The sequence below is a fragment of the Diabrotica undecimpunctata genome, chromosome 7 (genome assembly GCF_040954645.1).
Source record: "Diabrotica undecimpunctata isolate CICGRU chromosome 7, icDiaUnde3, whole genome shotgun sequence".
Taxonomy (NCBI): domain Eukaryota; kingdom Metazoa; phylum Arthropoda; class Insecta; order Coleoptera; family Chrysomelidae; genus Diabrotica; species Diabrotica undecimpunctata.
In genome coordinates, this window is record NC_092809.1 from 102,891,124 (window position 1) to 102,904,324 (window position 13,201).

Genomic DNA, 13,201 nt, shown 5'->3' on the forward strand with positions numbered 1-13,201 from the left:
CTTCCCAAACCTGTTGTATACCGTGCCACAGCTCTTCAGCATTTTGAGATATAAAATTACGCCGATACAACCGTTTTATAATAACTCCCCACACATTCTCGATTGGGTTTAAATCTGGACTGTAACTGGGCTATCGTAAGATTTTGATGTTGTTATTCTGGAGCCACTGGTTTATTATATTTGCAGTGTGAACAGGACAATTATCTTGTTGGAGGATAAAATTATTTTCTGGATACATCTGTTCTACACTGGGAAACATGATGTTTTCTAGAATATTCAGATAACTTTGCCCAACAAACCTGCCATCAATACACCATACCATTCCCATTCCTCTAGATGAAATCCATCCCCATACATTGGCGCTAAAATGACCAGCTGCTCGATATCTATCAACATATTTATAGAGGATTAAATATATTCTAATCTGGTCTATACACCCCAATTTTGCCCTTTTTAGAAGATTAAAAAATTTTCTCATTTGTAAATATTACCCTGTCCCAAAAATCTTGATTTTGTAGCTGATGGTGTAAAGCAAATATCAGTCTTGATTGCTTCTGTTGTTGTGTAAGAGCTTATTTTTTGCTGCAGTTCGGTACCTAAGACGCGATGCTTTAATTCTGCGCCAAGTAGTTGTCTTTCTTCCCGGAAACTGTGACATAATTCTTGCAGTTTTTGCATCTTCAAAATGATTATATTCTAATCTCTCCAAAGCGTACGATCTTCATGAGCGGTAGATATTTTTGGTCTTCCAGAACCTTGCCTTCTTTCGAGAGTTTCTTGTTCTCTCCATCTTTTATTAATATTAAAAACTGTTGTTCTGCTTACGTTAAAATGGTTCGCTACGGCATGGCAGATAGTGACCAACCATCTTCTAATTTCGTTACAATTCTTACTTTTAGTTCTTTGCTAGCATGTGGAGCCATGTTTTGAGGTTGAACAGAATAAGTATTTATCCTTCAAACTACACTGCTTACTGCCTTCTACAAAATACGCTTTAAGAGTCGCTTTAAGAGTCGTATCAGTTTTTTTAGGAACCAGCTGTACAACATAACAACAAACTACAATAAACACAATTCATCTTCCAGATAACTTTTTATTCGGTACTTTTAATTTTAAGATCCCACTGCAGGATCACTACGTTCATAACGTAGTTAATCAAACATAGATTTAAAATTAGGAGAACACATTGATAATAAGTTGCCAGTCAAAAAGTGGCACAAATATTTTTAAATTCAATTAATACTAATTAATAATTCAGAAGAAACGTCAGTTGGTAGTTCAGATTTCTTTCCTAGGTGGAAAGTGTGAGTTGTCGTCCTAGCCTTTTATATAGATAGATAAAAGAAAGTAATGTTCAAAAGGCTGTTAAATGTTTGTAGCAGCGTTGATTTCATTATTTTTTTAGTTATTTTTCCAACAATTTTAACTCCTTTTTCCTTTTTATAAAAATATTGTCTACAGAGGATGCCGTTCTTCTAAACTTTTAATAGTACAGTGAATGAAGGTAAAAATCAACTATTACCTTTGATTTCGGTGAACCTCTATCGATTAGCATGAAAATTTGGGATTGAGTATATTTTACCCTCAACTTCAAAAATGACATATGCTCAACTTGCGCTTTTTGCATTTTAGGGGTGAAATTCACCCCTTTTGTTAAAAATGGTAAAAATTGCAGATTTAAGCATTCTGGCATGAGTAATCTCGATTGATTAAATAAAATAAATATTGTTCTGAAGCTATTTTCTTGTGGCATTTTAAAGTAATTACTATTTAAATGGGAATAAGCCACAATTAAAAATTTAATTGTGGCTTTAAATTTTTAATTGTGGCTTATTCCCATTTAAATAGTAATTACAATAAAATAAATATTTTGCAACATTTATAAGCATGATTTATGATTTTAATTAATTTTTCAACCCTTTTAGCAACTATCCCTTAAATCGAAAATCGTAAAAAAATCATTTTTTATTTCTGAAATATCAAATCACATATTAATATTACTCAAATAGTTTCTTTAATGTTTATGATATAATTTTTGATTGACTGTGAAATTTCAACCCTTAAAAACCACCCCCTTAAAGCAGAATCATTTAAAAAATTAATTTCAAGAAACTTTAATTATTTGAATAATACATTACTGAATTGAAATCTCATTTACTGAGTATTAAAGTATTTATCTATTTATTGCGTAATTTTGCACCCTTAAAAACTACCCCTTGTCATAAAACTAATGGAAATGTTTTTATATTAGCTTTAATAGCTTTAATCATTTAGAAACTTTTTTATTGGTTATGATTAGACTTCGGCAAATATGCATATTGCATATTGTGCATATTTTATGCAAATATTTAATATTTTGGCATATTTGTATAAAAGTTTGCATAAAGTGCATAAAAGTTCAGATTTTTATACTGTATTTGAAAATTTTTAAACATACCAATTTATTTCAATTCTTGTATAAAATTTTGTAGTCATTTTAATCAAGAAATGATCTAAGTACGTAATCTCTACAGGTACAAAACATTTACAATTTCAAAGAAGATCAATTTAAGTAGCCCTCAACATTCTTAGAAAGTCTCGGTCACTGAGGCATTCAGTTATTGGATAATCGCTAAGGGTTCTCTCATTTGCATTTTATGATCTAATCCCCAAATCTATCTACAATTTATTGTATCTTAACAGCAGGTAAACGGCTAATAGTTTTGTTCCTAATTTAGGGATTTTCCAAAATCTCCCAGTTTATTGAATTAGGTACCTAAACATTTCTAATTTGATGCTCAGATTTGTAAATCATTTTTGTTTTGATATTCAAAGCGTAAACACTCGTTGTGCGTAACAAAAAGGAAGATTGTGATTTTATAATGCCTAAAACAACCAGTGCTTCAACTTGGATTAAACCTTATAAAGAGCTGTCTATGGATATGGGAAAAATCTACTGTTCAGTCTGTGGCAAAATTGTAAGTATCTAATATTTTCTATTAAATATCTAATATTTCATACATACAGGGTGTTTCCAAATGACACTTACAACGTTTGACTGTAGATACTTCTCGAAAAATTGAACAAAACGATATAGTTAATGAGGGGTCAAACTTATTTACTTTTCGAGATACAGGGTGTTAAAATTAAAAAAAATTAAATTCTTTTAGTTAATAACAACAATAACTTTAAAACCAATAAACGTATTTACTTGAAATTTAGTACTCGTAGGTTGTTTTTAAATGAAAAATAGCTTCCTTTAGTGAGAAAAAATTGTCCATGGTACAATACAATGGTGTGTATTTAGAAAAATTTTTCACCTTTACTTTTTTTTATGAAGTCAGCTATTCTAAAACACAATTATTTTTATTGTAATTGAATTAACAAAAAAAAAAAAAACTTTTGTTGAATTTTAAAATAAGTTATATGATGTACTAATGGTTAGTAACTAAAACTAATTTGTGGATTAATACTGCATTTAAAACACTTAGCGAGTGTTTTTTTTTTCCAAACCAGTTATTTGATTAACCAAAAACACCTTGTATATTTTTATATTTTAAAGGTTGGGTTAAAATAAAGGTTTTTATTTTTATTTATAGATAGCATGTGAGAAGAAATTTCAGATAGACCAACATGTGAGAACTGCTTCACACATTGCAAAAAAAGGAAAAATAGGAGGAAAACATCAAACTTCAATGGCTAAATGTTTCCAATCTACTTCAAAAAAATTAGATGAGCAAGAAACTTTTAATGAAGACTTGTGTCGCGCATTAGTGTCTGCAAACATACCGCTTTCAAAATTAGCAAATGTAAATTTTAGTTCGTTTCTAAAAAAATATTGCAAACTTAATGTTCCAAGTGATCGGTCTCTAAGAAGAAATAATGTGAACGGGCTATACTCGTCGGTGTTAATTAATATTAAGGAAGAAATTGCAGATAATTATTTTTACATATCTGTAGACGAAACCACTGATTCCTCAGGAAAGTATATTGCTCATTTATTGATTGGTGTTCTTAAAGAAGATACCTTACCAAAATCTCATCTTATTTCATGCCAGCAACTTGAGAAAACAAATGCTTTAACAATTTCGCGTTTTATACAAGAAACATTAGCAACTTTTTTTCTTCCGACAACTATTCCTTCTAATAAATTACTGCTTATTTTATCGGATGCTGCTCCTTATATGGTGAAAGCAGGACAGAATTTAAAAATATTTTTCCCAGATTTAATACATGTTACTTGTATAGCGCATGGATTAAACAGAGTTGCAGAGGAAATACGAAAAAAGTTTCCTCTTGTAAATACCATGATATCCAGTGTCAAAAAAGTATTTCTTAAATCTCCTATAAGAATTCAACTTTATAAAGAAATGCTACCTAACATTCCTCTTCCACCACAACCTATTTTAACGCGATGGGGAACATGGTTAGAAGCAGCTAATTTTTATGCCGATCATTTTGTTAAAATAAAGAACATAATTGATACGTTAACAGATGAAAGTTCCCAATCTCTTTTGGATTCTAAACAAACTTTTCAGAGTAACTTGCTTCAACAAGAACTTTCATTTATAAAATCAAATTTTAGTTTTGTTCAAAAAACAATTACTCAGTTAGAATCACCAAAACTGTCATTGTTCGAAAGTACAGCATTAATAAAAGAATTTGCGTCATGTTGTCGGAACGTTAGAGGTAATATTGGAAAAGATATTTTAAAAAAATTTGAAGCTACTATGGAAAAAAATAAAGGTTACCATATTCTTTCTGAAGTAGTCAGTGTTCTAGCTGGAAATATTTCGGAAACAATTAATTTAGAACCAAATGTTTTGGTTAGTTTGAAAAATGCTCCCGTTACATCAGTTGATGTTGAACGAAGTTTTTCCATATATAAATATATGTACTCAGACAGAAGCCACAAGTTTTTGTTTGTTCATTTATTGTTACCATAATTCTAAATAAGTTTATTCATACTTAAAAATGATGTAGTTACTTAAAATAAATGTAAATCTTAATGAATAGTAGGAAATATTTAGTTATGTACACTTTTTTTTTTAAATAAAATTGTTACTATTTTACGATTTTTTTATTTATTTGTATGCATATTTTGTAAAATATTTGCATATTTTCGGGTAAACACGTGCATATTTATGCGCATATTTTCTACATTTTTATTTGCATATTTGCCGAAGTCTAGTTATGATAAACTTTATTAATATATTCCAAACTTTATTAATATTATTCTTTCCACATTTCCTGAACAAGTTTTTCAGTATGTGACTTATAAAAATTTAATTTGTTAGTTAAGAGGAAAACGTATTAAAATAAATATTAAAATATATGAAAAGTTCATTCATTTTTTATTTAAGTAATGTTTCATCAATTAGTCAAATCTTAATAGTACTTTAATTGTTAATTTTTCACTCTTCATCAGAGCTCTCTTCACCAATTTCTCCTTTTTCATTAATTATAGGGCTATTTTGGCAATTGTCCCCACTGCATGATCCGCAGACTGCATTGCAAAATAATCCTACTCTTTTACGGCGCTAAGAAGCGCCGCACCATTTTTTGCAGTTGCAAAAAATCATTTTTAACAATTCTTCTGGAGCAGGTGGATTGGGAGTTTTAGTTGGAAACAAAGACTCTTTAATTTTGCACCATCCCAGTCAACTGGACGAATGTCTTTGTTTCCAAGCCATATCTGGGTTTGTAAATAAACTCTTTTGATGTGTTCATCCAATGCGGCAACCGTTGGGACCAGAGATAAAAACTTTACCGAGCATATAATTTCACGATGTGCACTCAGAATCCGATGTTATCGAAGTTATCCGACAACATAGCAAACGCAATAGAATTTATGTTCAATGCTAAATATATGGATGTTTACGCTTCGGCCGCATATAACTGAGTTTTGGCTCCTCCCTTTATCGATGAAGTGACCTTAAACGTTGCAGCTATATCTGTTGAGTTATACTGAAATATTCAATAGACACACAGCATACTAGAAAGTCCCACTATGTTTTTGAGCAGATATACAGAATTCCTTTCACTAGCTTCTTCTATCTTCAAAATATACATACACATATCCACACATGTATATTTCGTGAGCATATACCTATCGACACGTCTACTTCTTATTACCCATCTTTTTTCCTATATATACATACAAAATCTCTACTCCGAAAATTTTTCTAAAAAAATGTTATTGATTTTTTTACAATAACTCCGTTAATTTTTATGATATCAGGTTCATTCAAAATCAATTTGAAAGTTAATTTCAAAGGCTATAAAGTCGTATTAAATTTAATCTTTTAAATTCCTTATTTTTTAAAAGATAAAAGGTTAAAGGGCCCCGGTTACATGGTTCTCGCAGTAAAATTTAATTTTTAAACGTTTTTATCTCAGTTATTTTTTATCCTACAAAAATATAAAAAAAGGAAAATCTTTGTTAAAAAAAACCTCAAATTCTGATCTCTATCTTTTTTAAGCATATTGAGTATACATGGAGTTATTCTCAAAAGAAAATGAAATTTATGAAAATTTGAAAATTTTGATTTTTTTAAATCAAATTTTTTTTTCAAAAATATGCATTCTAAACCGGTCAAAATTTTTGAGGTCATTACTTATGCTAAAATAAAGAAAGCCTTATAGAGATTACTATAAATTTTAATTTTTGTGGAAATGGCGTATGTTTTATTTTTCACTTTTTCCAAAAAAATTCGAAAGGGTCCTCTTATTTTCATCATAACTTGCTTAATTTTGATGCTATCAACTTTTTCTAGAACTCATTTTATAGGTATTTCTGAGTACTTTGAAAATTGTTCAGTAAGTATATTTTATAAAATGCATTGTTTTCCCGTTATTTAAGCTTGAATATTCAGATTTGAGTACTCGCCGAAAAAAAAAAACATTTAATTACCTATAACTCACTTTGAATTAATATTAAAAGGTTTTTCAAGCAAGGAATTTATTCAATTTTTTATTAGCTTCAATTTTGGTAATGACAACTTTTTTATAAAAACTTATAGTTTTTGAGTTATTTATGAGAAACCGCTTTAAAACATGCATTGTTTCCACGAAAAATCAAAAAGTATTGATTTATTTTAATAACTTTATAAAATAAATTTTGTTTAGATTTGGGGTCTCTATCAATTCATGGGGTTATTTTTAGTAAAATAATTTCCACCCCCGAGAAGGTTTGGCATCCACCCCCAGGGTAAAAGCGCAAGTTGACACCATGTCACTTTTGTTTCTTAAGGTATCCTCTAACTACTCACTATTCTTCATGAAAATCGATGGAGGTTCAACGAAATCGGAGTGAAAACCTTCAGTGACTGTACTATAACCCTGTATGGAATGAGCGACATGTTTCTGTTTTTGAGGCACACATTTTCCATTCCTATCATAAATGACATCAGAATAAATTGAACAATGCAACAATTGGCTTAACATACAAACAACAAATCTTTGCTTATTTTGGATTCAATAATTAACTAGTTTAATGTAATTTTTTTTGTAGGAATAACAGGACAAGGTCAGCAAGGTAGTAACCAAGGCAACTGCAATCCACTGGGTATGGGTTTAAATGCTTTGGGCGCACTGCCGATGAATCCCGCTATTGTTGCTGCAGCTTTGAATCAAGCTGGATGGGGTTTGATTGGAAATCTACAAAACCAACCGGAGCCGAACTTCAATCAAGGATTTAGCAATGGACCTAATGCGGGTAATCGTGAGTATTTTATTATTAAACAAAAGATGTACTACTGACGTATACTACTTTTGTTATTGAAGGATTTTAAGCAGCAAATTATGGCGTATGCTGGTATACGCATACAGTTATAACTGAGTGTGTCTGAATATTCTCACATTCTCTCTGCGTTCAATAATATTGAACCTCTGTAGTTAATCAATTTCTATGAAACATTTTAAGTCAAACAGCTCTTGGACGTCTAGAAAACGCTCAATAGTTGATTCTTACTAAATTGTTTTTCTTTTTAAGAATTATGGAATTTTAAATGAGAATGTTAATATGAAAAGTTTGCTATACTCTTTTGTAGTTTTGTTATATGACTTGCCGACCCTATTTATGTCCCATATATTTCTTCTTTACAATACTTTCTCCATTTCATTGGTATTTATATATTTTGATGGCTTTCTACACTATCAATAAAATTTACAGAATAGGATTCGAAACTAACTTCTTAGAACATTCGGATCAGAGTGAGGGTAGAAATACCTTTTTACCGTTTTCTCTAAAGACAAACACATTTTTAAAGAATACGCTTATTGAGTTAGGTTAGACCACCTGACTGACTTGACAAATCTAAATATATTCCTCCCAAATGTTTAATTTATATCTTATTACTGGGCCAGAGTCTTGAATGTGTTGTTTTGCTGTGGTTTGATTATGTAAGTTGTGTACTTTTGTAGTGTGTATTAACAAACAATTATTTCTGACAAGAGAAATATTTAAAATTCATTGTTCCCGATAAGGGAGAGGCTTGTGCATACTTCACACAAGATGCAATACCTTCAATGTATCATATTTGCTTAAATTAAGGTTTTTGTCTAAAAAATGAATTGGACATTGTCTTATATATCACTAATATGGCTAATATAACATGATCTGTAAAAATCATATTTAATGCAATCTCCAAAGATGCAGCAATCTTTAATGTCCTTTTCGCGTTAAACCTTAATTACGGCAGATATATCACATTAAAGGTATTGTTATGTTGGCGATTTGGAAGTTAAAATAAACATTTTAAAATCAATATCGGAGGCTCCATAGCTACAATCAAAAGTAACAAACCGTTTTCCGGGCTTGGACAGTGTCTTTTTGTCAATTTCTGTTTTTTAGCTTATTTCTTAATGATGTCTGATAGTTTCTTTTAGTATGATGACCTTTGCTTGTGTTATCAGGATGTAATGTATTTTATATCCTTTAAAACTGATGTAGGTTTCATTTATAAAGTGTGCTTCAGAAATGAGACAAATGTTAATTTTTTTTAATGTTTAGGACAGTCTGAAATACCTGTTGATGTGGCAGTAGTCAATTTGCAATCCATTCCATTATCCTCATACTATCTGGCATTAAAGTTCTTAGGAATAGCTCCTTTTCTGCTATATTCCAATCTAGTAATGCGCTTATCCATTTTGGTCAATGTCTCCAGTATTTGTTGGAAAGTACTCACAGTGTTAAAGCTATGTTTTGGGTTAGTACTTTTAATTTATAGCTTACCTGTACCGGGTTGGCTGTAGGTTTTTCCTCTTCGTTTGTTTTGGATGGTGGTTTCTATTGTTGCAGCTGTTTATGTATGGTGGTTTTCTTATTTCGTTTATCTTTTAACTTCTGCATTTCTTTTGCTGCCATGGAACAAAAGTGCTTGCCAGTTTGAAGACACATGAGTCTGCAAGTCCTAATATGTGTTTTGTGTTCTTCTAATAAATATTTTATTATTTTATCAATTACGAAAAAGTTTTTGTCTGTATCGATCCAATATTCATAGCAATGTCGAACATCTATTAGATGTATGTATATACTTATAAAAATTGGAAATAACTTAGTAAAACAAACTCAACGACAATTAGAGATTCCCCAAATCATGAACAACGAAAACATACTCACTTTCTTAATACTTAAAAAAAGGATAATAAATGTTAAATTTTGGAAACTGATTGGGAACCTCAGACCTCAGAAAAAAATGTGAACATATTTTTCTGATATCTGAGGTCACTGTACGAAGTACAGTGAAAATTTTTTCATACACTCTACAGACAATCTGCTTTTCTTCTACCGACATAAACTTCCGCTTTCTTCGAAAGTTACTTGGACCCGCTACGGCATCCATCTTAATGATATAAAAAGAATAAACATCCATCATATTATTCTGCTATTTTTCTGTTGTTTACTTACCTCAAAAACTATTTTAAAGTTAATAACTATATTCACAAGAAACAGAACACACCACGCGTATGCAGGTATAGAATGTGGAACGACTAAACTATTTCTCTCATTCCCATTCTTTCCAAGGATGTAAATATATAGACCAGCGAAATGTTGATAAGTTTACCGATGTTTCAAAGTATTTAACGAACTTGTTCAACTATTCGCTCGTGAATCGCACCGGTATGCAAAAAGTATATTGTTATTTTATGGAACCATCTTTCTTCTACTTCTAGTTCCATGACCGTTATCGATCGGTGGCTACCATATTCGCTATCGTGACTTTACTGGCAGCAGCTCTAAATAAGGATGTAGTCGATTTTTCGTACCATTTATTTTCTTAGATTCTTCAGCCATTTTATCAGGACCACGTTTACCTTCGATCTTTCCATGAATTATCAGATATATAAGTTCATATTTTCAGGGAGTCTCATAATGTGACCGAAGTATTCCAGCTTGCGTCTCTTTATTATATTGACCAGTTGTCTTGTTTACTTACATCCATCTTACTTTTCACTAATTCACATATGCGAAACACACAATAAAAATGACCCCGGTAAGAATTTACTTCTGACATTTAACATTGTTGCCGTTAGCTCTCAGTTCACTTTGTAGATGAGTCACTTTTAATTGAAAATTGTTTTAGTATAATTAAGAACAGACGCCTGCTTAATATCAAGAAATAATTTTAAAATCGTGTAACTCATGATTTTTTGTACGACTAATATATTCGTTCTATTTTTGTTTGTAAAATTACCTATATATCTTACGTAATTTAAATATCAAATTGAATGCTAATATTAAATATTTATTTTCCAGAAAACAACCAGAATGGCGGCGGGAGGGTTGGAAACAACCCAGGTTTTTTAAATTGGATGAACCCAGGAGGTGGGAACCAGAATAATCCCGATGGAAGTCAGTGGAACAGGCAGCCACAGCAAAACCAGGAAAAGGGATTTTTGAAATACGAATAACTTGTCTCGGTTTTTAGAGCCTTAAGTGTAAGTATGTTATAATTTCAAATGAAATATCCGTCCATCATTAATCGAGGGGAGTTAATAAAAGTCTTGCACTCACATTCTGTTGTATAGGAATTTATTGGCGACTAGTTTAGGTGTTTCTAATTTTTACGCTAACATCAGGCCACACAAGAAATAAATTAATGGATATATCTAAAATCCATTTTCTAAGTATAAGCTTTGTACTTTTCTCATATAACATTTTTATTTCTATAAAATCGCCCATAAAATTGAAAATTCTTCCTTTTTCGGTGCTATTTTGTACAGATAGTATTTTTGTACTTTTATAATCCTTAACGAATTTATCGACAATATGGCTGCTTTTATCATCATCATTGTGGCTTTACAACCCTGCGTGGGTCCTAGCCTCCTCAAGAATTTATCTCCAGTCGTCCCTATCCATCGCCTTCCTCCGCCAAGTATGTATTCCCCTATTTTTCATGTCTTCATCGATGTTATCAAGGAATCTCGTTCTGGGTCTTCCTCTTCTTCTCTGACCAATGGGTCTATCAAGGAGCGTTTTTCTAGCTGGGTGATTTTGTTCCATGCATTACATACCCTATACACCTCAGATGTTCTTTCTTAATATGTTTTACAATATTTGGTTCCTGGTATATTCCAAAAAGTTCAAAGTTGTATCGTCTTCTCCACACTCCATCGTCATTCACTGCTCCATAGATTCGCCTTAGTACTTTTCTTTCGAAACGTCCTAACATGTTTTCATTACTTTTTGTTAGAGTCCAGATCTCTGAACCATATGTTAGGATTGGGCGTATTATTGTTTTGTAGAGTTTTATTTTTGTATTTCTCGATATAATTGTGGATATAGAGAGGAGATTGAGCCCGAAATAGCATCTGTTGGCCGTGCAAATTCTGCGGTTTATCTCTGCGGTAATATTTTCAGTGTTACGGAGCGCTCCCAGGTATACAAATTCGTTCACTGCTTCGATGACGTCGTTTTCTATAACAAGTGGTCGTAGGATTTTTGGCTGCGTGCTTATTTTCACATACTTCGTTTTGTTGGTGTTTTAATAAATCCATTTTATTTAAATTTAAAACATAATTCAAGGTGTTTCAATAGAAAAACATCTTTGATGCGTTACAGTGTTATGGAAGATCCTGTATATTTGTAACTAATTTTAAAATGTGACGTTTACAGCCACCTCCTATTTTTGTAAATATCTTTTTTAATACCTCACTATAACAGGTATAACGAGCTTTGTTTGAAAAGTTGATCACTCTGTATTTGCAGTTATTTGCAAGTTATATGAATGATTAAGTTATAGAAAACAATATATTTTATCTTTTTAGTTCAGCCGCATTTTACTTATGATCCTTTTTTAATTTTCAGCACTTCTACGTAGAAGATCTATATAGTCGAATTAATTTTATTAAGTTAAATATGCATTATTATATATTATTTTAAGGAAAAAACTGACAAAACCTCTAAAACAAATATTGTTATTGACTGTTTTTTTTTATACAAGCAAATTGAAACAGATTGAATTGGGTAAATGTGGAGTGAAAGTGCAATTTTTAGAGGTCTTGTTTACTGAATTATATATTAAGCAATTGTGTGTTTTGAGCATTAAAACTTTATAGCATGAAAAATGGATTGTGTGTGCATATGTAAAATTTCAATGGATGTTCGAACAGGAGAGTTAGTTTTTGTACAATAACATTGTTTAATGTTTTATCAAACGTTGTAGAAACCATGCCTTATCAATATACAGACAAATTAAATATTTATGTAGTTATTTTCCTTCATAATATTCCTTCCTTCCTGTTTTATTTATTTATTTGGGTCAGAAGAGTCATCAGTTTTAACCCTTTCGGTCGCGCTTTTTTTTTAGTGTAATTAAATATATATATATATATATATATATATATATATATATATATATATATATAATATATTTGAAGACATTGTGACTAGTGACTAACTGGTCACAAACTTATAAAGTATTACATATACTTTTACAACTAAACGGTAGGATAAAAATAGATTTATTTACTTAAATAAACATGATTTAATGATTATAATATGTATAATAAACAAAATTAAGGTTTACGAAATTGTAAAAAACAATTTTTATTTTTTGTCAAACACAAATGTACTTTACATTTTTGACAAAAAATTCGGGAACTGCCTTGACATTCTGCAAGTTTACATCGCGTTGCAGATTTCATTTCTTCATGCATTGGAAAATGGGCTATCGTGTCAAATCTTACATCATCAATGGGCCGGTTTTCCTGGTTCTTT

At 30.8% G+C, this 13,201-nt stretch overlaps 1 protein-coding gene across 3 annotated transcripts in view; it reads left to right on the top strand.

The window, feature by feature from the left end:
* LOC140445672 (TAR DNA-binding protein 43-like) overlaps positions 1 to 12,685 on the top strand; it is a 44,160-nt gene extending 31,475 nt beyond the window's left edge. For 2 of the 3 annotated variants that reach the window (XM_072537910.1, XM_072537912.1), the window contains exons 5-7: positions 7,493 to 7,702; positions 10,739 to 10,920; positions 12,290 to 12,685. In XM_072537910.1, the coding sequence (XP_072394011.1) occupies positions 7,493 to 7,702; positions 10,739 to 10,893 (365 nt within the window). In that variant the 3' untranslated portion in view covers positions 10,894 to 10,920; positions 12,290 to 12,685. The remainder of the gene's footprint in view (positions 1 to 7,492; positions 7,703 to 10,738; positions 10,921 to 12,289) is intronic. The other variant, XM_072537911.1, reaches the window with a different exon arrangement.
* The last annotated feature ends 516 nt before the right edge of the window (positions 12,686 to 13,201 follow it).